At 40.3% G+C, this 27,491-nt stretch overlaps 1 protein-coding gene across 1 annotated transcript in view; it reads right to left on the bottom strand.

Annotated features, from left to right (window-relative positions):
* TTC26 (tetratricopeptide repeat domain 26) overlaps positions 1–24,962 on the bottom strand; it is a 48,894-nt gene extending 23,932 nt beyond the window's left edge. The window contains exons 1-8 of the mRNA XM_043589685.1: positions 23,688–24,962; positions 23,044–23,181; positions 20,190–20,282; positions 16,960–17,074; positions 14,679–14,728; positions 10,384–10,529; positions 9,304–9,475; positions 1,755–1,829 (exon numbers count right to left, since the gene is read on the bottom strand). Of these exons, the coding sequence (XP_043445620.1) occupies positions 1,755–1,829; positions 9,304–9,475; positions 10,384–10,529; positions 14,679–14,728; positions 16,960–17,074; positions 20,190–20,282; positions 23,044–23,181; positions 23,688–23,690 (792 nt within the window). The 5' untranslated portion in view covers positions 23,691–24,962. The remainder of the gene's footprint in view (positions 1–1,754; positions 1,830–9,303; positions 9,476–10,383; positions 10,530–14,678; positions 14,729–16,959; positions 17,075–20,189; positions 20,283–23,043; positions 23,182–23,687) is intronic.
* Between the last annotated feature and the right edge of the window lie 2,529 nt (positions 24,963–27,491).

The following is a 27,491-nucleotide window of genomic DNA, read 5'->3' as shown; positions in this document are numbered from 1 at the left end:
TACAAATTTTAGGATTGTTTGCTCTGGTTCTGTGACAAATGCTGTTGGTATTCTGAAAGGGATTGCATTAAATGTATAGGTTGCTCCGGGTAGTATGGGGCATTTTAACATTTGTTCTCCCAATCCAGGGATCTCAGGATGTTTTAGTCAACCTGGATCTTGTTTCTCTATTAATTATTCTATCTTCATTGCTCCTGGTCCTACTTCTCAACTTTAAACATACACAAGCGTTTTTGCTCTCTTGAAAAATCTTCCTCCCTCTCGATAGTGCCCTATTTTTTTCCTTTCTTTCAGTACCACACTTCAAAAGTGTGTGGCTTTACTGCTTCAACTTTATTATCCTCTTACTCCTTAACCTCCTGCTTTCAGCACACTAGTAAACTTACTCTCACAAGTCACAAATTAACTCCTTTAACCAAATTCAATGGACTCTTCTGCCCAATGATGCTTCAGCAGTTTGGACTGATGGCCATAGCATGATCACAAAAACATGATTTACTAAATGTGTACTAAGTGCTAGATACTGTGCAAAGCATCTTACACACGTTACCTCATTTGGTCCTCACAAGAAAATACGGTAGGCACTGTAATTTCCCCTGTGGAACACCTGAGAACACTGAGTCTCAACAATGCTAAGTGACTCACCCAAAGGTCCAAAGCTAGTACATGGAATAGGCTGATTTTGACCTCAAGTCTGACCGCAAAAGCCAATGCTCATAACAACCATTTATATTGTGTACTAATTTTAGACTTTGTTTTAAATTATAAAAGTATTATATGTTCAAAGGGGGAAAACTTATATGTTACCAAAGGAAAATTTCTGTATTCTAATTTCTCTCTTTAATCCCACTCTCAGAAACAAATCCCTCTTTACTAGCTGACATACTCCTTCCAGTCATATATACATATGGTGCTTCCTTACTCTGGCTGTACATTATATCCATCTGGGAAGCTTTTAAGAAAAGCTCCTTAAATACAGATGCTTTCAAAATAATATAAAAACAGGGAGGAGGACAAAACATAAGAGACTCCTAAATATGGAGAACAAACAGAGGGTTACTGGAGGGATTGTGGGGGGGATGGGCTAAATGGGTAAGGGGCACTAAGGAATCTATTCCTGAAATCATTGTTGCACTATACGCTAACTAACTTGGATGTAAATTTAAAAAATAAATTAAATTTTGGGCGCCTGGGTGGCTCAGTCGGTTAAGCGGCCGACTTCAGCTCAGGTCATGATCTCACACTCCGTGAGTTCGAGCCCCGCATCGGGCTCTGTACTGACAGCTCAGAGCCTGGAGCCTGCTTCGGATTCTGCGTCTCCCTCTCTCTTTATCCTTCCCCTGCTCACACTCTGTCGCTCTCTGTCTCAAAAACAAATTTAAAAACATTAAAAAATTAAAAACAAAAACAAAGATGGACTCGAGTTTGACTTTCGCCAGAAAATCCTTCCATTCATTGTAATCCACAAGGATAGATGTTCCTTGGTCTTGGCCAACAAAATGAACCCTTGGACTTATACTGCCTTGCACTTCTTTCTAAATGTTATATATGTCTTACCGCCCTCCCAGTAAGGGTTTCCTTGAGGAGAGGACCTCATATCTAAAACTTATGTTCTCTCTCCCATAGCAAGGAGGAGTTCGCTTGGAGTAGAGAAGTATTTGTTGCAATATCTCCCTTCGCGTATCCTTCTAACTGCTTTGATATACCAAAGTAGGATTAAGACTCAATTCAGTCACGATGATAGCGCTATTCACCAGATTGTGCCTGATGAGTTCTTTAGCAAATTCAAAGGAAGAAGAAGCGTTGTCCATCAAGCTTTTGAGTTCTGCCTGAAATTGAAAAAGGAAAGGCTTAGGAAAACGCAAGTGTACAGTCCTTACACCACATATTTTTACAACGTTTTATAGTTTACAAGGAATTTAACACACTGTTTCGTTTGTTTCTCAGGACTCAGAGAGTCGGTGTGATTATTATCCTCATTTTACAGATGAGAACATCAAGGCTTATAAACATTACATGACTTGAACCTTCCAATAAGCAGCAAGTTTGAAACTGGTCAACCCAAGTCTGAAGACTTCTACTTTGCAGAGCCAAAGGTGATAAAGGAGCTAAGTTTTTCACAACTGAGGTTGATTCTTCAATGTGATCATTCCACCTATACCCTGAACTCTCATAGTACCTCCTCCCTGCTGAATTGGCCTTTACTTACATACCATAATTAAAATACCTTCTCCTATTATTTATTAGACCTATCAGATCTCTTCTGTATTCTCTCACCCTTTTAGCTCCCCATAGAACAAATGGTCAACCATTTCTAGCATCCTCACTAACACCCTCGATTCCCTTAGCCCTTCCTCAGCTTTCTGTTGTTCCTGACTTGCCAATCTATAATTTTGAGTAATCTTCCTCTCCTTTTTCTACTTCCGTCAGTAGGTAGCTAACCTTTTCGGGATAAAATAATTAAATTTTTAAAAATTTTATTTTAGAGACAGAGAGAGCAAGCAGGGGAGAGGGGCAGAGGGCTGAGGAGGGAGAGGGAAGGAGGGAGGGAGGGAAGGGGGAGAGAGAGAGAGAGAGAGAGAGAGAGAGAGAGAGAGAATATCTTAAGCAGGCTCCATGCTAAGCGCAGAGCCTGATGTGGGGCTCGATCCCCTGACCCTGGGATCATGATCGGAGCCGAAATCAACAGTCAGACGCTCAACCAACCGAGCCACCCAGGCTCCCCACTATTTAAATTCTCGATTGTTCTCACTAACCACTACAAACTTGCTCCACTTGATCTCATATGGGATTGTGCATCTACCTCAGCAATGCTTTTATTAATCCCTTCTTTTGTCCACAGCAGCAATTCTAAAGTGTTTGGTAATATTAGGTTAGATCAGCAATTTTCAAGCTTTTTGATCTCAAGATCTTTTTTATAGTCTTAAAAATTATTAAGGATCCTAAAGAGCTTTTGTTTACATGGGTTATAGCCCACATAAATAGCTCACACTACAATACACATTGTATTAGAAATTAAAACAGAAATTTTAAATTATTCAATTAATCAAAAATAATAATAAAACCATTATATATTAACATAAATATATTTCATTAAGAAAACTGCATTTAGGGGCGCCTGGGTGGCTCAGTCAGTTGAGCGTCCGACTTTGGCTAAGGTCATGATCTCATGGTTTGTGAGTTTTGAGTCCCACGTAGGGCTCTATGCTGACAGCTCAGTGCCGGGAGCCTCCTTCGGATTCTGTGTCTCTCCCTCTCTCTCCTCATTCATGCTCTTTCTCTCTCAAAAATAAATAAACATTTTTAAAAATCGCATGTAGGGGTGCCTGGGTGGTTCAGTCAGTTTAGTGTCGAATTCTAGGTTTCGGCTCAGGTCATGATCTTGCAATATTGTGAGTTCAAGCCCGATGTGGGGCTCTGTGCTGGCAGCACAGAGCCTTCTTGGAATACTCTCTCTCTGCCCCTTCCCCCACTCACGCTGTCTCTGTCTCTCTCAAAATAGATAAATAAACTTAAAAAAAATCCCTGCATTTACCACTGCAAAAATGTAGTGAGAAGAGTAGTACTGTTCAATAATTTTTGCAAATCTCTTTCATGTCAGCTTAAAAGAGGACAGCTAGCTTGGCATGTCTGTATCTGCATTGGATCTATTTTGAAATCACGTTGTCTCTGGAAAACTTCAGTGCACACTTGAGCAAATGAAAGTGAAAAAAGAAAATCTTTTAGTAAGATGAGGATAGTTCTGATTCAGGCAGGACCAGCCAGAACTCAGGGGAAGGCAAGTGAGATGCCTAGGGCACAAGATTTAAAGCAGCACTCACTGGGGTGCCTGGGTGGCTCAGTTCGTTGAGCATCTGACTTGGGCTCAGGTCTTGATCTCACAGCTCTGTGAGTTTGAGCCCCGCAGCGGGCTCTGTGCTGATGGCTCAGAGCCTGGAGCCTGCTTCGGATTCTGTGTCTCCCTCTCTCTCTGCCCCTAACCCACTTGCATTCTGTCTCTGTCTCTCTCAAAAATAAATAAACATTTAAAAAATTTTAAAAAAATAATAAAGCAGCACTCACTGCACAAGCAAAGATGTCTAACACCATTAGTCATCAGAGAAATGCCAATCAAAACCACAATGAGATTCCACTTCACATCCAACAGGATGGCTAGCATAAAAAAGTCAGATAATAACTGTTGGCAAGGATATAGAGAAACTGAAACTCCTACATACGGCTGGTGTGAATGTAAACTTGTACAGTTACTTTGTAAAACAGTCTGGCAGTCCCTTAATTAAATAGAGAGTTCCATATAACCCAGCAATTCCTCTTCTAGGCATATACCCAAGACAAGTGGAAACAGGTCCAAAACATGTCCAAAAACACGTACACAAATGCTCATAACAGCATTATTCATAATAGGAAGCGGAAACAACCCAAATGTCTATCAGCTGATGAATGGAAAAATAAAATGAAATATATCCACACAATAGAATATTATTTGCTCATAAAAACAAATGAAATAGTAATACATGCTACAGCATGATGAACTTTATAAACGTTATACTAAATAAAAGAAGATAATCATAAAAGTTCACATGTGGGCGCCTAGATGGCTGGTTGGTTGAGCATCCAACTCTTGACTTTGGCTCGGGTCATGATCCCAGGGTCATGGGATCGGGCCCCATGTCAGGCTCTGGGCTGAGTGTGGAGCCTGCTTAAGACTCTCATTCTCTCTCTCCCCTCCCCCGATCTCTCAAATTAAATTTTTTTTTAAATTTTTAATAAATTAAAAGAGGAAATATTCTGCATGAAATATATCTTTTTACATTCAAATTTTCTGTGCCCTTATATTTAAAACATATATTAGGGTTTTGTCTTTTAAATCTAATTTGCCAATCTTTGTCTTTTAATTGAGAATTTAAACCTTTTAAATATAACGTATTATAATATAATTAGGGGCGCCTGACTGGTTCAGTCAGTGGGCATGCAACTCTTGGTCTTGGGGTCATGAGTTCAAGCCCCACTTAAAAAACATAGAATCTTTGGGGCACCTGGGTGGCTCAGTCAGTTGAGCATCCGACTTCAGGTTAGGTGAAGATCTCACAGTTCATGGGTTCGAGCCCCATGTTGGGCTCTACACAGACCACGTGAGGCCTGTTTAGAATTCTCTCTCTGCCTCTCTCTCTGCCCCTCCCCTGCTCATGTTCTCACTCTCTCTCTCTCTCTCAAAATAAATAACTAAACATTAAATAAAATCTTTAAAAAAATAAAAAATATATATATAATTATAGATCATTTAAATTTGAAAAAGGCAAAACAATGAGGATTTTAGAAGATAATACCAGAGAATATGATCTTGAGCCAGGAAGTCCTCTTAAACAAAATAGAGAAAGCACCAAACATAAAGAAAAAGATAGTTTTGACAATGTTTCTGCCTACAAAATCCTTGATAAATGTTAATATTTACTGAGAGTTTGCCATGTACATCAAGTTAGGCACTTTACGTACATCGTATCACTTAATCTTCACAGCAGGCTATAAGTCAGTCTATTACTTTCCTTACTTTGCAGGAGGTTAAGTAGTTCACCGAAGGCCGCACAGCTATCACCCGGGAGTAGAATTTGGGTCTATCTGATTTCAAAGCTCCTGTTCTTAACCACTACCCTGGAAGCCTTCCCAGTTTGGGGGGTGGATTTTTTTTTAAGTCTTTATCCTCTGAGGGGTGCCTGGGTGGCTCAGTTGGTTGAGCGGCCACCTTTGGCTCCGGTCATGATCTCATGGTTCATGGGTTTGAGCCCCTCGTTGGGCTCTGTGCTGACAGCTGAGAGCCTGGAGCCTGCTTCAGATTCTGTGTCTCCCTCTCTCTCTGCCCCTCCCCTGCTCATGTTCGTTCTGTCTCTCTCTCTCTCTCTCTCTCAAAAATAAACATTAAAAAAATTTTTTGAAAGTCTTTATCCTCTGAAACTAGCATTCTCCTTCCTTCCCCCATCATCTTACATTCACTGCTTCTATTGCTTCATCATCTAATTGTCATCCTTCTGCCATATCCTTTAAGACAAATTCCAATCCAAGCAATTACTCACCCACTCCTCAACTCCTTGTTGTCTAGATCCAACCCCCAATGATAATGATATGCTAATCATCAAAGTAGGGAACTGTAGGAAATCCTAGTTATGGTACCCAATGGCTTTTTCTCAATCTTCATCTTTACTGACCTCTTTTGAACCTCCCCCTTCTTTGAACACAATTCTCCCTTAATTTCTAAGTCATACTTTAAGTTTCTCATTCAACCAATACACTTAGTTGACACCAACTTTATGTGTGCTTTGTGCCAGGTACAGGGATGCGAACGTCAAAATAAAGTTTCAAACCTCAATAAACTTGTCTAGATTAAAGACAATTAGGCAACTACCAAATAGTACGCATGATATTTTATATACTATATATATACAATCACATAAAAGAGCTAAGAAATTTCATCTAAAATTGCAGTTAAGTCTATGGGCTTTAGAGTCAGATAAACAAGGGTTTCAGAGCTGAATTCATCACTTGTTGTAAAATTTTGGGCAAGTTATTCAAAATACTTTAAAAATTAGGTGAATCATTACAGATTACGTCATGCTTACTATAGAAGAGCAGAATGCTACTAGTGTTTGTAGAGAGAATGAGCCATATAAGGTTGAACCCATTATACAAATTACTAGAGGAATGCCTTATTTTTAAATGGTTTGATAAAATTATAAGTAAACACAAACAGCTAAAGTTCCCCCTGCCAAAGCTTGTCAGGGTACATTTGACATAGTCATCTACTGCTGGAAACATTATAAAATTAGTATGTAAGCTGCACAGACACAATTTCAGATGAAAAAGAATGCCTTTTAGAGACCTGAGATGCAGCTTGGTGCCCTGGCTTGGATAATGCCAGACCTACAGAATATTGGTTAACCATACGTACGCTACCCATACGAGACTACGGAAAGAGCATGGGCAGACAAAATGTAAACATTTAATAGACTGGGAAACATTGGCAAAGTCCCCAAGATTAACTCAAGGTAGAAAAGCGAGAATATATTTTGTTTATTTGTTCTTACCAAAGGCTATAAACCCAAAAGAGATCAAACTGCAAACCAGTTGACTATTAAACTGCTAATGCTGGAAACCAGCCAGTTAGGCAGACTGCAGGGCCTATTTGGTTGAAATGAGCATACCCAAGAACGTATTTTACATGACATATAAATGGACTGTTCAGTGGCAAACTAAGCACATGAAGTGGCGGGCATCTGTGTTGCCACAACAGACCACCCTTCACCAACATAACCACAAATAGTACTCCTCCCCTCCCCCACGATTACGAAACACTGTTTGACCCAGGAGTCGAATCTGCTGTCAGCTAAAGCGTGTCAATAATGTTCCTCGCCATTGCAGTTTCACTGAATTTTGCTTCGATACAGTCAGTTCGCTGGTTTCAGTTCCTTTCCCTCCTCCCCCAGTGGCACAATGCCAGCTGGAACAGTTTTTTGGGCGAGGGTGGGATTTTGTAATTTTGACACATGCACAAATTTTACATTTGAAATTTGGTGGCTTCTGACATCAACTAAAATAGTGGTTGAGGAAGTAATTTCCAAGCATGGCCTCCCTCATACAGTTAACCTAAAAATAACCTGTATAGGGGCACGTGACTGGCTGTGGAATGTGTGACTCTTGATCTCAGGGTTTTAAGTTCGGGCCCCATGTTGTATGTAGAGATTACTTTAAAAAAATAAAATCTTAAAAAAAACCCTTATATATTATGTAAATAAATAAATAAATATCTGTTAATAGATATAGTATAGAATATACCCTCTCCCTCTCTATATGTGTGCATGCATGAGTGTGTGTGAGTGTGTGTGTGTGTGTGTGTGTGTGTGTAGAGTGTTAAACAAAAGGGAGTCCCATGTATGGCCTCCTATGTACTCTCAGTTTCCTTTACAAAGACAGCTATAACAGGGGCGCCTGGGTGGCTCAGTCAGTTGAGCATCTGACTTCAGCTCAGGTCATGATCCCACACCTCATGGGTTTGAGCCCTCATCAGGCTCTGTGCTGACATCTCGGAGCCTGAAGCCTGCTTCAGAGTGTCTCCCTCTCTCTCTCTCTGCCCCTCCCAGCTTACCCTCTGTCTGTCTCTCTCTCAAAAATAAATAAACATTAAAATTTTTGAAAAAAAAAAAGATGCTATAACAGATTTTATCCACAGGATAAGGGAAAATAAATAATATATACCAAGCATTTTGCATAGTGCCTTTAAGTAACTCAATTTCTAAATTTCTTTTTTTATTAAAAAAATTTTTTTAAATTAATTTATCTATTTTGAGAGAGGCAAAGAGAGTGTGAGTGGCAGAGGGGCAAAGAAAGAGGGAGAATCCCAAGCAGGCTCTGCGCTGTCAGTGGAGAGGCCATGCAGCGCTTGAACTCATGAAACCGTGAGATCATTACCCAAGCCAAAATTAAGAGTTGGAGGCTCAACCGACTGAGCCACCCAGGAGCCCCTAATTTTTTTTTTTTTTTTTTAAGTAGGCTTCATTCCCAACGTGGGGCTTGAACTCATGACCCGGAGATTAAGAGTCACATTCTTTACCGACTGAGCCAGCCAGGTGCCCACAATTTCTAAGTATTTATAAAATGCTTACCGGTATTGCCTCTTGGGATGACCCTAAAAGAGATGCTGAATTGTACCAAGTAGAATAAGGCATTCCAAGAAATGAGAATGTTAAATGCAAAGCTCTGAGAGCAGCAGAGTGTGGTGTGTGGAACAATGTCGGTGGCTAAACTGGAGAGGACAAGGCTAGAGGCAGGGAAATTATTGAGTGCCCAGACTAGAGCAGTGGCAGAGGAGAAGAGATAAACCAAAGAGATATCCAGGATGCAGACCTGATAGGGAGTGGTAGACGATTAGATGGGGGAGGAAGAAAAAGACTGATGGAAATCCTAGGTTTGTGATGTGATTTACATGCTGGCGATAATGAACCACACAGCCACAAACCTATTTTAGAGGAAGAAGCAGAAGTGTTTGGTGTTGACATATTTAAGTTAATGTAAAGCATCTAGGTAAAGATCATCTGCAATATAGTAGACATTCAGAATTCAGAAGTCAACATTTTTTTAGAATACCTAATCAATATAAATACTTATATAATTGGTTCTTATAGAATCACACTGGCAATGACAAAGGGATATTAATCAAGAGTTAACAGATTATAATAGGGTTTTATGACTGACCCAGAAAGTATAGGGCTAGTCAAACTGGCATTAAGTAAATTAAAAACAAGTTTCCATCACTACCTCAGCTGCTTTGCCGTTGTAAAGGCGAAAATGATTACAGGCCTTAAGATTGAGTGCGATGGTGCTTTCAGGGATTTGCTGAAGGTAAACTGCCAGAACTTCCTGAGACACATCATAGTAATCCAGCTTGTAGTAACACAGGGCCACATACACATTGAGGGCAAGGTATTCCCTATTAGGTGAAAGGATTAAGGGTTAACAGTTGAAGTCTACTTCAGAGAAATGTTGTCAAACGACAAAGACTTTTTTAATGGTTAAAAATGGACAGCCAGGCGGAGAAAACATGAATTTGCCTTTCGAAGAAAGAAACCAAGATACCATCAGTGTGGTATTTTTCTTTTGTACTGTAATATTTGGGCGTTTTAAGTAGAATGAAAGATGACAACGAAAGGAGAAAGGGAAACATTCAACTCCTACTCGCTCATGTTAAAAAAAATGAAACTAACGTACTGGGCAAAAACTGTAAATGAGCACATGCGGTACAGGGGACTGACACACAAGAAGCAGACTCGATGAGTGAGGGGGAAATGGCTGGGGTGCAGGTAAAACAAAAGGAGAGAAGGCAGGTGGGTGAGACATTTTGGGAAAGTGAAAGAGAGACCACACGGTCAGTGATAAAAGTTGGAATGTTAATTCTCGGGAATGGTTTATTTCTAATTTTGTCAAAACGTTACCTACAATGTAATACAATGCTGAAATGATACGTTTAGACCGTGCATTTTCAACAGGAGTTAAGAATTCTTCTGAAGAAATGGAAAATCATACTCATTTAAGTATAAAGCATAGATATACGTTTGAGATGTAAATGGACACACGGTATATCTGTGGTTTTAATGCTTCATGAGAAGGTGGCTGGGGAAAAGAAGTCCATAAAGGCTCTCTGGAAGGGTGATAACGAAATTAAGGTGGAAAAATCCTGATCTGGAGAATAAGGAGTTCTTAATGAGGCCAGATTATTAGCCAAACACATTTGAACCCATGGTGATAATAGATCGAAACCATACTAGGTCCTCAGCCAAACTGTTTCCAGGAAAAAAAATAACAAAATGAGATTCTGAGTAGACATAAAAGGGCACAGACCTGTTATCTAGCAGTATTCGCTTATAAATATCAATAGCTTCTTGGTAGTGAGATCGCATATAGTGGATTGAGGCCAAACTGAGTTGATCTTCTGTGATATCCTGAAGATTCTGATGAAAGTTCATCAACTTCTTCTCATCATTAAACTAAAATTGTCAGAGGAAAAAACACATGAAAAGATTCATATTAGAGAACAGTTAATCAATACCTATGGTACAGAGATTTTAACTCCTCCTTCAACCACCTTGTCTCTCTGTTCTCCTTATTTCTCTTCAGTTCCTTATCTTCTCTTCCGTCTCCTTCAGAGAAAGAATGAAAACAGCCTCTGGAGGCATAGCCTTGACGATGGAAAACCTTTAAGTCACAGCTAATAACCACCCTCTTCCTTCTTCTTCCTATTTCTTTCTCCCTTTTCTTTTTTCTATGTCTTTTTATTGCTTTCATTTGCTGTTTATAAGAGAGACATTTTAAAATATAAGGACACACGGGGAGCCTGAGTCAGTCAGGCTCAGTCAGTTAAGCATACAACTTCGACTTAGGTCATGATCTCTTGGTTTGTGGGTTCGAGCCCCTCATCAGGCTCTGTGCTGACAGCTCAGAGCCTGGAACCTGCTTCAAATTCTGTGTCTCTTCCTTTCTCTGCCCCTCCCCTACTTGCACTCTGTCTCTCTCTTTATCAAAAATAAATAAACATTAAACAAATTTTTTAAATATAAAGACACAGTAAGATAGAAAGTTTAAAAGTATGTCAAGCGATACAATAGACAAATATTATACAAAAAAGAGCCAGTGTAGATATACAAATATGACAAAGTAGACTTTATGTGAAGAGGAATTTCTAGAGATAAAGAGAGGCATTTCATAATGATGTTTTAATTCACTAGATGGATATAAGAATTCTAAATTTGTATGCACTTAATGATACAGTCTGGAAAACATGTAAAGCAAACACTGAAAGAACTAAACAGAGATAATTACAGTGTGATTTTTTTTTTCGTTTATTCATTTTTGGGACAGAGAGAGACAGAGCATGAATGGGGGAGGGGCAGAGAGAGAGGGAGACACAGAATCGGAAACAGGCTCCAGGCTCTGAGCCATCAGCCCAGAGCCTGACGCGGGGCTCGAACTCACGGACCGCGAGATCGTGACCTGGCTGAAGTCGGACGCTTAACCGACTGCGCCACCCAGGCGCCCCTACAGTGTGATATTTTTAAATGCACCAATTATTTTCATATATTGCACATGGGTGATGTGATAAACTTTCTGTAAAATAATTTAGCAATATCATTGAAAATCTTTAAAGTTGTTCAAATTCAATTAACTCAGTAAGCTCATTTCTAGGATGTTCAGAATAACATTTTTGTAATTAAAATTAAAACAACCTAAATGGAAAAATAAATAAATAAAACAATCTAAATGGGGCTGATTCCTTGATTTCTCTTTGTGCTGCTTCATTTTTGGTGTACAGAAATGCAACAGATTTCTATACATTGGTTTTTGTTTCCTGTGACTTAACTGAATTCATGTATCAGTTCTAGCAATTTTTGGGTGGGATCTTTCAGGTGTTTTTTTTTTTAACCAAGTTTTCTATATAGAATATCATGTCATCTGCAAATAGTGAAAGTTTTACTTCTTTGCCAATATGAATGCCTTTTATTGCTTTTTGTTGTCTAATTGCTGAGGCTAGGACTTCCAGTACTATGTTAAATAACAGTGGTAAGAGTGGACATCCCTGTCTTATTCCTGACCTTAGAAGAAAAGCTCTGTTTTTCCCTGTTGAGAATGACATTAGTTGTGGATTTCTCATACATGGCCTTTATTATGTTGTGATATGTTCCTTCTAACCCTACTTTGTTGAGGGTTTTTATCATGAACGGATGATGAACTTTATCAAATGCTTCTACGGCATCTATTGAAATGATCAAAAGGCTCTTATCCTTTGTTTCATTAATGTGGTGTATCACATTGGTTGATTTGCAACTACCGAACCACACTTGCAGCTCAGGAATAAATCCCACTTGATTGTGGTGAGTGATTCTTTAAATGTACTGTTGGATTAGGTTTGCTAGTATTTTTTTTAATTTTTTAATGTTTATTTATTTTTGAGAGACAGAGAGACAGAGCATGAATGGGGGATGGACAGAGAAAGGAGGACACAGAATCTGAAGCAGGCTCTAGGCTCTGAGCTGTCAGCACAGAGCCCGACGTGGGACTCGAACTCATGAGCCACGAGATCAAGACCTGAGCCGAAGTCAGACACTTAATGGACTAAGCCACCCACTTGCCCCTGTTTGCTAGTATTTTATTCAGAAATCTTATATCCATGTTCATCGGGGATATTGGCCTGCGGTTGCCTTTTGTAGTGGAATCTTTATCTGGCTTTAGTATCAGGGTATGATGTTCTCATACAATTAACAACACAAGAAACAACAGGTGCTGGTGAGCATATTAACAAAGGGGGACCCTCTTACATTGTTCTTGGGAATGCAAACTGGTGCAGCCACTTTGAATACAGTATGGAAATTCCTCAAAAAGTTAAAAATAGAACTACCCTACATCCAACAATTGCACTACCAGGTATTTACCCAAAGAATACAAAAATACTAATTCAAAGGGATACATGCACCTTGATGTGTATAGCAGCACTATCTACAATGGCCAAATTATGGAAAGAACCCAAATGCCCACTGACTAATGAATGGATAAAGAAGATATGGTATATATTTACAATGGAATATTATTTAACCATAAAAAATAATGGAATCTTGGGGCGCCTGGGTGGCGCAGTCGGTTAAGCGTCCGACTTCGGCCAGGTCACGATCTTGCGGTCCGTGAGTTCGAGCCCCGCGTCAGGCTCTGGGCTGATGGCTCAGAGCCTGGAGCCTGTTTCCGATTCTGTGTCTCCCTCTCTCTCTGCCCCTCCCCCGTTCATGCTCTGTCTCTCTCTGTCCCAAAAATAAATAAACGTTGAAAAAAAAATTAAAAAAAAAAAATGGAATCTTGCCATTTGCAATGATGTGGATGGAGCTAGAGAATATTATCCTGAGCAAAATAAGTCAGTCAAAGAAAGACAAATACCATATGATTTCACTTATATGTGGAACTTCAGAAACAAAACAAACGAGCATAGAAAAGACAGAGAGGGGCAAACAAAGAAACAGATCCTTAATGATGGTTACCAGATGGGAGGTGGATGGGGGAATAGGTTAAATAGGTGATGGGGATTAAGGAGTTCACTTGTGAGGATCATGGGGTATGGAATGTATTAAAATTTTTTAAATAAATAAAAACATAAATATGATCTAAAAGTCAAATAACTACGAATTGTTAAAAAAATTATGATACATGATACAATGAAATGTTTTTTATAAAAAGCATTTTAAAAAGTCACAGTCTTAAAGACTATTTGTGCCTCAAGGATATGCTCATAGTATAAAGATAGGTAGAAACAAAAGCAGAATATAAAAATATATATTCAACATGAGTCTCACTCTTGCAAAACAAAGAAATGCATATATAAATATGCATACAAAAAATAATTATCTTAAAAGGAGATATAATATACCAAAAGATTGAAATGTAGTTAGCTTTAAATATGGTAGATGTTATTTCCTTTTTCAATTTTTGTTTACTTACATTTTATCTAATGGAATTAATGTGTAACTTCTTTAATATGGAAAATTATGTGAAAAAAAAATTTTATGATGATGACCAAAATTATTGCTATAAGGCAATTTTGAGAAGTGTGTATGTATTTCTAGAAATTAAGACAAGGTGTCTTTGAGTGTGCTTCCAAAAGACAATAGGAGACAGTAGAAAGAAACTAATCTTAAATGACTGCTACTTAAGAAGAACTAAGATCTAACATCTCTTAATAAATTAGTAGGGTAAAGAACATTAAGGGGGAGAAAATCTTATAAAATTAACACCTATATTCTATTTGTTGTACAAATTCATTAACAAGCATTTCTAGTTAATTATCTTTCACCAGGGGCACCTGGATGGCTCAGTCAGAAGACTTTGGCTCAGGTCATGGTCTCAAGGTTTGTAATTTTGAGCCCTGCATCCGGCTTCGTGCTGACAGGGCAGAGCCTGCTTGGGATTCTCCCTCTCTCTCTCTCTCTCTCTCTCTCTCTCTGCCACTCTCCACTTGCACACGCTTGCATGCTCTCTCTCTCTCTCTCTCAAAATAAATAAAACTTAAAAAAATTTTTTAAATTATCTTTCACCATTGTTTTTAATAAGAAAGAAAAAATATTTTAAAAACAAAAAGTGTGAAACAAGAACATAAATACCTTATGAGCCAAGTGGAAGAGGAGGCGATTTTGAAGTCGGCTTTTTGGAGCTAGAAAAAAAAGTTCAAGCTGCTTATTAATTGTCAATGGCACTTAGTCCCCTGCAAGAATAACAAGAGACAGGGGCGTCTGGGTGGCTCAGTCGGTTAAGTGTCCAACTTCAGCTCAGGTCATGATCTCACGGTTTGTGAGTTCGAGCCTCACAACGGGCTCTGTGCTGACAGCTCGGAGCCTGGAACCTGCATCAGATTCTGTGTCTCCCTCTCTCTCTGCCCCTTCCCTGCTCACACTCTGTCTCTCTGCCTCAAAAATAAACGTTAAAAAATTAAAACAAAAAAACAAACCATGAGACAAAGATAAAACTCCCCAAATCCTACACACGTGATCATGATATGTCTCTACTATGATATATATTATTTTAGCCTGTTCTCTACTTACAGTAGCAGGAACGGCATCAAGAACCGGGAAAACAACATTGTAAGGTTCTATTATTCCCCAGCACTCGTTCTACTGGATTCTATGATGGTGACCCACAGCACAACACACACAATTCTGGTAGCAGCCACCGCCGTGCTGTCCACACACTGATCAAACACTGGAAACAAACAGCTATGTTTATCTCATGTCATGTAGGAATCCACTCTCATTCAGTTGTGCTTCCCGGTATTCGTTGTCAAGTCCTTCTGAAATCTCTTTTTCCACAATTATACAGCCATAGTTTCTTAAATACTAGCCCGATCTCTACTCCATAGATCTAGCACGATAATCTGCCACCCTGAAACAGCCAACCAAGAGAAAACGTTAACACCTTTTGAGTTCCAAATCTCCTCTGCACTGTTGGAGAATTTTCCTAATCCTAGATACCTAACCCCGTATCTCTTTACAGGAAAAAAATGATACTTCAATGTATTAAAAAAAAAATTTATACAGAAAGAAGGATAGCTACCTTGATCACTTTCTATGTGTCTAATACTGTTCTCACAGATAAAATCTAGAAACATGAGATAAAATAAGTGACTTAAAGGCCCTATAACAAAATTAAGAAAAACTACATTAGTACATGGGAAACAGTTTGGGTACAAATCAAGAAAGGCTTCGAGTTCCAGAGTGTCCATGAATTTGAGCTGGAATTGTTCCTAAATATGTATATATCAGTTAATTCTCTAAGAATTCTACCCTGGGAATTTGTTATTCTTCCCTAACAAATTTCATAACAAATGTTCCTTTCCCCCCTTTCTCTACATTTCTTTGAATTTAATTTGATTCAGGGCACCTGGGTGGCTCAGTCAGTCGAGCATCCGACTTCCGCTCAGGTCATGATCTCACGGTTCGTGAGTTCGAGCCCCACATCAGGCTCTCTGCTATCAGCGCAGAGCCTGCTTCAGATCCTCTGTCCTCCCCGCTCTCTGCCCCTTCCCTGCTCACGCTCTCTTTCTCAAACATAAAATAATAAAACACTGAATTTAATTTGATTCATACTGTCATTATTCTTCATCTTTCCACCCCTGGTTCTCTTTGCCCAATTCTTATTTGCAAGTTGATGCCCAGTTCTTCTTAGACGGCTGTCAGGACAGGTCAAGCAAACGAAAATAAGTCTGCATTCTTTAAGCGGAAATTACTTGGCTTCTCATTGAGAAACAGGGAAAATAGCTATAAAATCCACATCCATAAGGGCTTAAACAACTACACCAATTCCTACAATAACATGAACATCCTACCATAGTGGGGCTTAAGAAAGATAACTTGCTCTTTGCTTCTCTCATCCTTTTTTTTCAGCCTCTGGGGAGGTGGGGGAGAGGAAGCACCACGGAGATTAATTCTCTCTTTAAAAGTAAAATTGCTAAGGTTCAATATTCTTTGAAGAATAAAGCTATTTTTTAGTTTTCTTTTTCTTAATTATTATTTATTTTTTGATTTTAGTTAGTTTTTAGTTTTATCATGGTACTTGGTTTTTCCTCAGTAAAAAATGAATTGGGGCTCATGGGTGGCCCAATCCATTAAGCGTCTGACTCTTGATTTCTGATCAGGTCACGGTCTCACGGTTCATGAGTTTGAGCCCCATGTTTCCCTCTGCGCTGATAGTGCGGAGCCTGCTTGGGATTCTCTCTTTCCCTCTCTCTCTACCCCTCCCCCGCTCACAAGCACATGCTCTCTCTCTCAAAATAAATAAACCTAAAAAAAAAAAAAAAAGAAAGAAAAAGGAATTAAATAAGTTTTAACATCTCCAAAATAACTCTTTCCATTAGTGATGAATACTAGATATTAAAAGGGGCCAATTTACCTTTAAATCCAGCTGCTTCAGCTTGTTTATACATTCCAAGAAAAAAGTAGGTACAGGCTAGGTTCACCCAGACTTCAGGATTGCAGTTTTCCTCTTTTGTTGCACTTTCATATTCCTGAAATATACATTAAGCAGGGATCTCATTTCAGCCGTAAAGCAATCGATGAGCCATTCTTCTATAATGGAATAGGATTTCTTACTGAGACTGGGCAACTTCACATTTAGGGAATCCTATATGCTCCTCAACTGTTCTGTACCTTCAAGGTTACATACTGAAGCTATAGCTCAATCCTACCCACGTGGGCTGTTGTGCACACAATCTTAAACTGGTTTTCCCCCCTTTTCACGCTGATCCATGAGCTAACAAACCGCAAAATTTAAAGTAACTAAAATATTTTATTTTTGCTAACTTAAAAAAAAATGGGTACATGGGTGGCTCAGTTGGTTAAGGGTCCAACTCTTGATTTCAGCTCAGGACATGAGCCCATGGTTCGTGAGTTCGAGCCCTGAGTTGGGCTCTGTGCTGAGAGGGTGGAGCCTGCTTGGGATTCTCTGTTTCCCCCTCTCTCTCCACTTCTCCCTCCCTCTCTCTCTCTCTCTCTCTCTCTCTCTCTCTCTCTCAAAATAAATAAATAAACTTTAAACATAAAAGCTACCTTATAAGAAATATATAGGTTTGGTTAACTTAAAATCTGATAATCTTAATATACTATAAATATTGCTTTGTTCTAATTGTTTTCTGGGTTAGTTTATTTGGCTTTACATTCTAGTTCTTTTAAGAGTTTATTTTATTATTATATTTTTAAGTAGACTCCCCGCCCAACACGGGGTTCAAACTCACAACCCTGAGATCCAAGAGTCCTATGCTCTACTGACTGAGCCAGCCAGGTGGCCCCATTTGGCTTTACATTTTATTTTATTTTTTTGACATTTATTTATTGATTTTGAGAGAGAGAGAGAGAGAGCATGCACACATGCAAGCTCAAACAGGGGAGGAACAGAGAGAGAGAGAGAGAGAATCTAAAGCAGGCTCTGAGCTGTCAGCTCAGGGCAGAGCCTGACACAGGGCTTGATTCACAAGCCTGACATCATGACCTGAGCTGAAATCAAGAGTCAGATGCTTAATCGACTGAGGCACCCACGTGCCCCCTGGCTTTATATTTGAAAAAGGTATTTTTTTCCTGCCAAGTACACCTTCTGAGATTTACGTTGTCAACCACATTTTCCATATACCCTATTTACCAGTCTTTACCAGATTCCTTTGTTTCTTTTTCTTACTACATATGGGCTACTCTCTTTTCCCTATACCTTCCAAAAATACCATCAGCCTCTATTGTCTTTTTCATATCTTCCCTTTGCCCTAATTGATTTTGTTGTTGTTGCTGTTTTTAATGTTTATTTTTGAGAGAGACAGACAGACTGTGAGTGGAGGAGGGGCAGAGAGAGAGGGAGACACAGAATCTGAAGCAGGCTCCAGGCTCTGAGCTGTGTCAGCACTGAGTCTAATATGAGGCTCAAATTCACAAACTGTGAGATCATGACCTGAGCTGAAGTAAGACACTTAACCAACGGAGCCACCCAGGCACCCCAGTTTTTGTTGTTTTAAAGTTTATTTATTTATTTTGAGAGAGAGAGAGAGCATGTGCGAGCAGGGGAGGGACAGAGAGAGAGGGAAGCAGAATACCAAGCAGGCTCCATGCTGTCAATGCAGAGCCTGATGTGGGGCTTGAACTCATGAACCGTGACATCATGACCTGAGCCAAAATCGAGTCCTCTGCTCAACTGAATGAGCCACCCAGGTGCCCCTGTTGTTTTTGTTCATCATCTTACCTCATTACCTGACCTTGGACACTTTCATTCTGGTTATGCAGGTTTTAAAATAACCTTAGATTACATTTTGAGGGTAAGAATATGTGGTAAGTATTTAAACAATTTCATTTATGATTTAAAAACTGTTTGACTAATGGCATCTAAAATTTTATCTAGATTCATAATCCTACAGATTGCTCATTAGATAGGTACTGTTTAGGGGCAGCTGGGTGGCTCAGTCAGTTAAGCGGCCGACTTCAGCTCAGGTCATGATCTCGCGGTCTGTGAGTTCGAGCCCCACGTCAGGCTCTGTGCTGACAGCTCAGAGCCTGGAGCCTGTTTCGGATTCTGTGTCTCCCTCTCTCTGACCCTCCCCTGTTCATGCTCTGTCTCTCTCTGTCTCAAAAATAAATAAACGTTAAAAAAAAAATTTTAGATAGGTACTGTTTACAATGACAAAGAAAAACAACTTTTAAAACTGCACTTGCAGGGGCGCCTGGTTGGCGCAGTCGGTTAAGCGTCCGACTTCAGCCAGGTCACGATCTCGCGGTCCGGGAGTTCGAGCCCCGCGTCAGGCTCTGGGCTGATGGCTCAGAGCCTGGAGCCTGTTTCTGATTCTGTGTCTCCCTCTCTCTCTGCCCCTCCCCCGTTCATGCTCTGTCTCTGTCCCAAAAATAAATAAACATCGAAAAAAAAAATTAAAAAAAAAAAACTGCACTTGCAGAAATATAAAGATAATATAATCTTTCCTATCTAAAATGAACCAAGAAAAATAAAAATGAACTTTTGAGAAAGGCATCTTGGAAATTTTATCCAAAGGGGTTTTTCTTCTCCTGAAGCTTTCCTTAAGAAATACTAAGTGAGATTTGAAGAATCTCACTAGTATATATGCAAAAGCAAAGAGTAAACAAGATATATATATGTGTATATATATATGTATATAAGTATATACACTTGAACACATATAAAAGATTTATAAAGCAATACATCAAACAAGAGCCAATTGTTGCCTCTGTTAACAAAGAAATAGAATTGGGAAAGGGAGATAGGATGACTTTTTTCTTTTTATCTTGTTCCCTTCTGTATTGTTTGGATTTTACTAAGAGCGTGAATTATTATAATACAGAGCTTAATAACTTTTTCAAAACCCTTCTGTTACAATTTTTAAAATTTTTTTTAAGTTTTATTTATTTATTTTGAGAGAGAGAGAGAGAGAGCATGAGCAGGGGAGGGGCAGAGAGAGGGAGAGAGAGAGAATCTGCACTGACAGTGCAGAGCCTGATATGGGGCTTGAACTCACCAACCGTGAGATCATGGCCTGAGCTGAAATCAGGAGTCAATGCCCAACTGACTGAGCCACCCAGGTTATCCATACCTTTTTTTTTTTTTTTTTTTTTTTTTTTTTTTTTTTTTTTACTAACCTCCAAAGCTCTCTTGTAGTCACCCAGGTGAAAAGCACAGTATCCAATCCACAAATTAGTGTCCTCTTCTTGTTCCCCAACATGCCGTTTGAACTTCAGGTTAAAATTTCATTTAAAAAAAAACCAGAAAAACAGAACAAACAAACAAGAAACATGAAAAACTTTGAATAAACCCTCTGTTTAAAAAAACTGCTATGTTAAGCTACGGATGAACAATAGGAAATTGAAAGTAACAGAAGCAAGACAATAACATTTAATTAAGTCTATATACCTAAGGAACTCAGCACAATTACCTTCTAATTGTCACAGAGAATGTATCTGTATATTTCTTAAATGATGCAATAACTATCAGAATCTAAATTTTATTTATTTCGTGAGGCATCATCAAAAGGCTAGAACAATTATTGTTACATAGCAACTGAAAGAGGCTATACTGAAACAACATATATAGCCACATGATCTTCCCAATTCTTTTCAAGGTTAGGAATTAAAAGAACTTTAATGTTTGACTTCTATATTATCCAAGAAAACTATAACACAGATACATTATTTCTTAGATATTCACAAGATGAAAATTTCTCGTTCACTTAATATTTCCAGTTGAAAGAAATGCATAATTTCAAATATTTCACGTTCATTTTTCTTTTTCTTTTTCTAAAATGTTTGTTTGTTTATTTATTTATTTATTTATTTATTTATTTATTTAGGGGAGCGAGAGAGAGAGAGCACATGCAAGGGAAGGGCAGAGAGAGAGGGAGACAGAGAATCCCAAGCAGAATCCCAATATGTCTGGGACATATTAAGGAACACAAGAATTACGTGAAGTATCTAACGCCAAATAACTGAAAGTTAGAGATTAAGCAATGAACTCAAGGCTACCAGAGCCAGAGAAGGTAGTAGCAGGGACTGTCACAGCCCACTGACTCCAACGCCTGTGTTCTCACCCTCCATGCTCTATGCATTCAAATCACACTTCAAGCCCATCCCATTAGTGCACACATATATCTTTGATAGGTTATGACCTTCTGCTGAGAGCGAATCAGTAAATCGTTCTGTAACCCTTGAACAGGTTTACCATGACCTGTGAGAATTAAGGATATTCAGAAGCCTGGCCTCATTTTTGTCCATTGGGAGAAAATATATGTGAATTCCCCAGGCAACAAAAGTCCTGTTTTCGAGGAAATGAATGAGGCTTTTGAAAGAGGAATCTGAACTCCCATGGTTAGGTGAGAGTTTTCCATTCTACAGGCTGATAAACCAAAAACATGGATAAAAAAACTAAATAGGGAGCTGACACATATCTGTAGATCATTGCTACAGAATATTGGATGCCTTGACTGTGACAAGATGGAGACATCCAATGATACTTTCTGGTCTGGGTAAGAACTTACTCCTATAGTTAATTCTATACATTAGAAATCTTCTTTTCGCAAAATGCTGTGGATTTGAGTACAGTGCCTTAAGTCTGAAGACATTCTTATTTGAAGTCTTCCTGAATTTGCCCCAGGAATTACCGGGAGCCAAAGGAAAGCTCATGAGACTTCCTCACCCCAAACCATGGCAGTTCCCATTCCCATACCTCATGGCACTTGACAGGCCACCTAAGAATGTAAGCACAGAGCAGAGTCTCCCTGACAACCTGAAAGTAGTACAAGATTACACAGTAAGGGAAATGTGGTTGTGGTCTAAAAAGAGAGAAGAGAAATAGAGACTGACAAAAATTAGACATATACCTACCACTTAGTCCACTGACTTAGAGCTAGAAGGTCCTTCAAGTCAACTTCCCCACTTTAATGATGAGAAAGCTGACACCAAAAAAGTCAAACAAGATGCTCAATATCAGAGCTAGTAAGAAACATAGAAGCACACGTGGAAGATTGAGAAATACATAAAGCTCACTAAAACAATCATTGTTGATAGATTATAAGTAAGATAGCTGGAGTAGTAATTCGGAGAAATGACTGGCAAAACACAACCGGGCTATGCCGTCAAAACTCTTCAACTCTTCACTGTTTGGTGTGCTCCTTCATTCTCCTATAACATGTGATTCCCACAAAGCAGTTTCTCAAGGTGTAGTGTCCTTGGATCATCTATGTCAGAAGCACTTGGGCTACGTGACAAAAATGCAGGTTCCTGAACAGCACCATAGTGTAAAGAATCAGAATCCCTGGGGTGCCTGGGTGGCTTAATCGGTTAAGCATCCGACCCTTGATTCAGCTCATGACCTCACGGTTCATAAGATGGAGCCCCACGATGGGCTCTGTGCGGAGCATGGAGCCTGCATGGGATTCTCTCTCTCCCCCCGCCCCTCTGCTCCTCCTCTGCTCTCTCTCAAAAATAAGTAAATAAACATCAAAAAAAAAGAAAGAATCATAACCCCTAAGGCAGGAGTCGAGTAATGTATGTTTCAATAAGTACCCTAAGTGATTCTGATGTATATTAGAAGTTGAGAAGTACTGCCATAAAGATTTGAAATATTTTCTGAAGATATGGTATTCTAGGCAACAAGCATGAAGCACCGTAGTATTATTCAAATGATTCAAATTTTATAAGATATAAGAGGAATAAATCATAAATTGGTCAGGCGTTGGGATAAACAATGTGTGAACTGATGCTGTATCCAATGTCCCTCCAGAGTTTTAGCTGAATTCACCATCAGTGGGACTAGACATAATTAAAAGCGTCCCTCAAGAAGTAAGCCGATCTTGTTAGTTCATCTTTAATCAGGTTTATCATTAACACGGAATCTGGAACCTGTGCCAGACTCGATTTATAGGAAGCCCCCCCCCCACCCCAAGCATTCATCCATATTCTGGTATTCACCTCCTAAGAAGCAATCTTCTTAGGACATTACCTCCAATAGGGTAATAGCTCCAGTGAAATCTCTTTGTGAAAGTAGCTCCTCTAGTTTTGGAATCTTCCTGCCTTTCTTCTTTCTCTTGTCAGCGTGCGGTAGGTCCCCGCCTACAGCAGGCTTGGCCCTTGAAAGCATCTGTGAAAGAAGCAACAAAGACAGCTGTATGATCCAATTCCGATGGTCAGATTTAAACTCGGAGTAACAGCTCCAGGATTTGCATGTCAAGTCCTTAACAACCAACCCCAGGGAAGCCCATTCAAACTCTTTGTAACAACTATTTTACTAAAAGGGCCATCACCCTGTACTTGGGCTGAACCCAACAGCTACTACATGTTATCTTCTTTATCAATTCATTAGAGCGGGGTAGGAGATGCTTTGGCGCAGCTTGTCTCATCTCAGTCTTCCCTTGGTCTGCTTGCCATCCCACGCGCAGCCTGGACGTGAAGTGGAGAAGCGGGAGGGAAGAAAGCATCGAGGTGTTTACAGTCGCATCCTCGTCTCCCGTGAGAACGTGGGTAGGGCAGGAAGATCATCCTCCGCTGACACTCCTAGACTTAACCCAGAAGTGTGTTGGGAACCTCCGATCTCCAGGTCTAGGATCCACTCAAAGTTCTCCTCCCTCATTGTTCAGAGCCACTAACCATCTTGGGAGTAGGTTCGGTGAGCCTCTTCCCCAGACGGACAGAAAAGGCCCAGCCTTAGCGCCTCTCTGCATCCACACCGCTGGCTCCGTCTCCACGGCAACCCCGCGGGGGTGGGGTCTGGTTCGCCGCGCAGAAAAGCTCCCAGGGGAACCCGTGCCCTCCGCCTTTTGGTTCCGCTCTCTGCTGCCGCTGCAAGAGGAGAAGTTCTCCCCTCAGGAGGAGAGGCAGGCTTGCTGTGCTGGGAGTGAACGTTTGTATCTCTACTTAGGGCTTGATTTTAAGAACAGGCGGATTAGAATGGTATTCTTTTTCCAATATAAGTTTCCTGGGAAAGTCATTTTCAAGGACCACTTCCGATTTGGACCGTGTTGGGTTCCATAGCAACCCCCGGCGCTGACTGGCACGTGATTTGCGGCCTCCGGTCTCCGGGAAGCTTTGAAAAAAATCGCTGAACCGAGGAAGTTGGCGTTTACAGGCGGGAGTTCACCAAAATAGTTTATTATTTACATAGATAAACATAATCCGGAACTGTAATAAATGTATGTTGGTTGGACGACTTAATTTATCTACTTTACTCCTGACCCGAATTAATCTGGCTGCATGCGTCGGATGAAATCCCCGCATTGTGGAATTTAGAGCTGGAAGCAATCTTAAAGGACATCCAGGGCAACCTTCGTAACCAAACCAGACATTTCGTCCGCTCGATGGGCGGCAAGCCAATAACAACCGACACGGAGCTTCCGCAGTCGAAGAAAGGCTATTTATTGCTGTCGCGCCACCCAGAAGCGGGAGCGAATGCTCAAAAGTCCCAAACTCCGCCGTGGTTTACAAGCAGGGTTTTAAAAGGGTGAAAATTCAGGGTAAGGATCCCAGGGCCTTGGCTCATGCTGATTGATTAGGGATTAGGTCATCTATGACATTTCCTTTCTTGATCATCGTATCCCTTCTGGCGTCTCCGGCTGGTTTCGGCGCGATGGTAGTGAGGTGGTCGTTCTGCTTCAGGGGCCTGGTCGTTCTGCTTTTAGGGGCCTGGAACTGCAAAACGCTCCGGGCAGATTGCATTGGTGAGGTCATCTCTAGAGTACAAAGGCGAAAGTTCTACATTCTGTAACTATCGCTAAGCTAAAAAAAAAAAAAAATTCCCTTGGGAACATGACACACTGTGTTTGTTATCTCAGGCAGAACAGCATCCCACAGACTTGGGGCGGCAACTTTCTATTTATTTCCTGAGGCATTTTTACAGGTTTCTTTTACAGTAACTAAGGACTATGGACTCTGGTCAGAGGCAGCTGGGAGCATTATGTCTAAACTGTGGGGTCTGTGAGGGCTTGCATCCCCAGTTTCGTACTGAGAATTAGCCAACTAAGAAACTAATATCTGGAGTATTCCCAAGTGTGTAGATAGTTGTGGCATAGTTGAATTACATTACATACAACTGTAGATAACCAGCCCTGTAGAGACTCATGTATACCATAAGATCATAGAGGCAGGTATGGTTTCCTAGATTCTTTTGCATCCTGCTCATGCTCCAGCCCCCGCCTCCCACCACCTGTTACTTGGAGAATAAGTAAATGACCACATACCCTAATTCACGGATACATACACTTTTATGTACACACAAGTATCCTTATATTCAGACACAGGAACATAGACTTAAGAAATGCAAAAATTCACCACCACTATACTTGTAATTCTTTTGGTTCCAAATATTAGAAATATTTCTACTTTTGGTTGAGTTTAAAACAATCATTTTCAGGGGCGCCTGGGTGGCTCAGTCGGTTAAGCATCCGACTTCAGCTCAGGTCATGATCTCACAGTCCATGAGTTTGAGCCCCGTGTCAGGCTCTGTGCTGACTGCTTAGAGCCTGGAGCCTGCTTCGGATTCTGTGTCTCCCTCTCTCTCTGCCCCTCCCCTGCTCACGCTCCGTCTCAAAAACAAATAAAAACATTCAAAAAGAACGAATTATTTTCAGTGCTTCTTTGCAGAAGTCTGCATACTTTTGTAATTATCTTGTAGCAGGATTCTTGCACAGAGAGTCGTGACATCAGACTTTTCTTTCCAGGAAGCAACTTTATTCCTGCTGGCACAACTTCGTTGAGTTCATACCCAAAGAAGTGAGCCCCGAACACCACGTGGCTTGGTTTTTTATATATTTTTTTACTTTTTGTTTCCCATATATGGTAACACACAAACATGCAGTCTGATTAAGTGGTTTCATGTTACAAGGTCGTGAGGGATGTCACGTATGCGTATATCCAGTTTGCCTTGAGTTTTTTCTTTCTTTTTTTTTTTTTTTTTTAGGGAGGGGACCCTACCACAGTCTTATTGCAAGAGCATCCAAATATTAAACTCATCCTTTTATTTATTATTTTTTTTTAATTTTAGAGAGAGCAAGCAGCACAGGGGAGCATAGAGAATTTTTAACAGATTCCACTTTTCAGCACAGAACCCAACACAGGGTTCGATCCCATGACCCATGATCTGAGCTGAAATCGAGAGTTGGATGCTCAACCGACTGAGCCACCCACGTGCTCCTAAATTCATACTTTTAAAAAATGTTTGAGACAGAGAGAGACAGAGCATGAGCAGGGGAGGGGCAGAGAGAGAGGGAGACACAGAATCCGAAGCAGGCTCCAGGCTCCGAGCTGTCAGCACAGAGCCCGACACGGGGCTCCCACTCAGGAACTGCGAGATCATGACCTGAGCAGAAGTCGGAGGCTGAACCGACTGAGCCACCCAGGCGCCCCTGTTCACTGACTTTTAGTACAAGTATCCCCTGCTTTTCAAAAGTTCATGTTTTGCCACTTCACTTTTACGAAAACCCTACATTGGTACCTGTTTTTGCTAACCAAAAGAAATCTGAAGAGGGTTTTCACTTTTATAAAGAAAAGCAAAAAAGAGCGTGCCACATTTGTTCCACAACAAGCAGGGCAGCATGCACCAGTGCAGCAAAAGTGGCACCACCCAGCTCCTTTACCCGGAACCACGCTCGGCATCTCAGCATCAAGCCACCTGAGCTTCGAATTGTGTCTGTGATCATCTGTGCTTTATCTCAATTTATTTTGTGCTTCTGTTAGCAAGATGTGTCCTAAGGGATCAGAAAAGCCTCAGAGAGGTGATTATTTGGATCTGGGAGCACTCAAAAGTTTTCCTGCACAAATTAACAGTAGGGGGCGCCTGGCTGGCTCAGTCAGAAGAGCATGCCTGCGACTCTTGACCTCAGGGTCGTGAGTTCAAGCCCCACGTGGGGTGTGGAGATTACTGAAATAAATAAGACTTTAAAAAATAATTAATTAATTAACAGTAATTGCTTCTTTGCCTTAAGATGTTTTAGCTTCGGAAAAGTTTCATAGGAACACTCTACGTTCAGATAGCAGGGGAAAGCTGTATTCACAGAATTGTGCATCTATTACCATTATCAAATTCCAGAATGCTTTCTTCATCCCCAAAAGGAACCCCATATCCATCAGCAGTCATTCATCATTCCCCTCCTCACCTTAGCCTCTGGCAACCACTAATATATGTATTTTTTTAACTTTTATTTAAAACATTAAATAAGAGGGGGGAGGGCAAAGAGAGGTGGGGACAGAGGATCTGAAGCAGGCTCTGTGCTGAACAGCAAACGTGGGGCTCGAACTCTTGAACCACGAGGTCATGGCCTGAGCGGAAGTCGGAACCTCAAAACAACTGAGCCACCCAGGCGCCCCTATTCTATTTTCTGTCTCTACGGATTAGCCTATTCTGGACATTTCATGTAAATGAAATTGTACAAATAGAGCTCCACACACCATATTTCTAAA

Source organism: Prionailurus bengalensis, chromosome A2, assembly GCF_016509475.1.
Source record: "Prionailurus bengalensis isolate Pbe53 chromosome A2, Fcat_Pben_1.1_paternal_pri, whole genome shotgun sequence".
Lineage (NCBI taxonomy): Eukaryota > Metazoa > Chordata > Mammalia > Carnivora > Felidae > Prionailurus > Prionailurus bengalensis.
The sequence above is the reverse complement of the archived record's forward strand: the minus strand, read 5'-3'. Positions and strand labels throughout refer to the sequence as shown.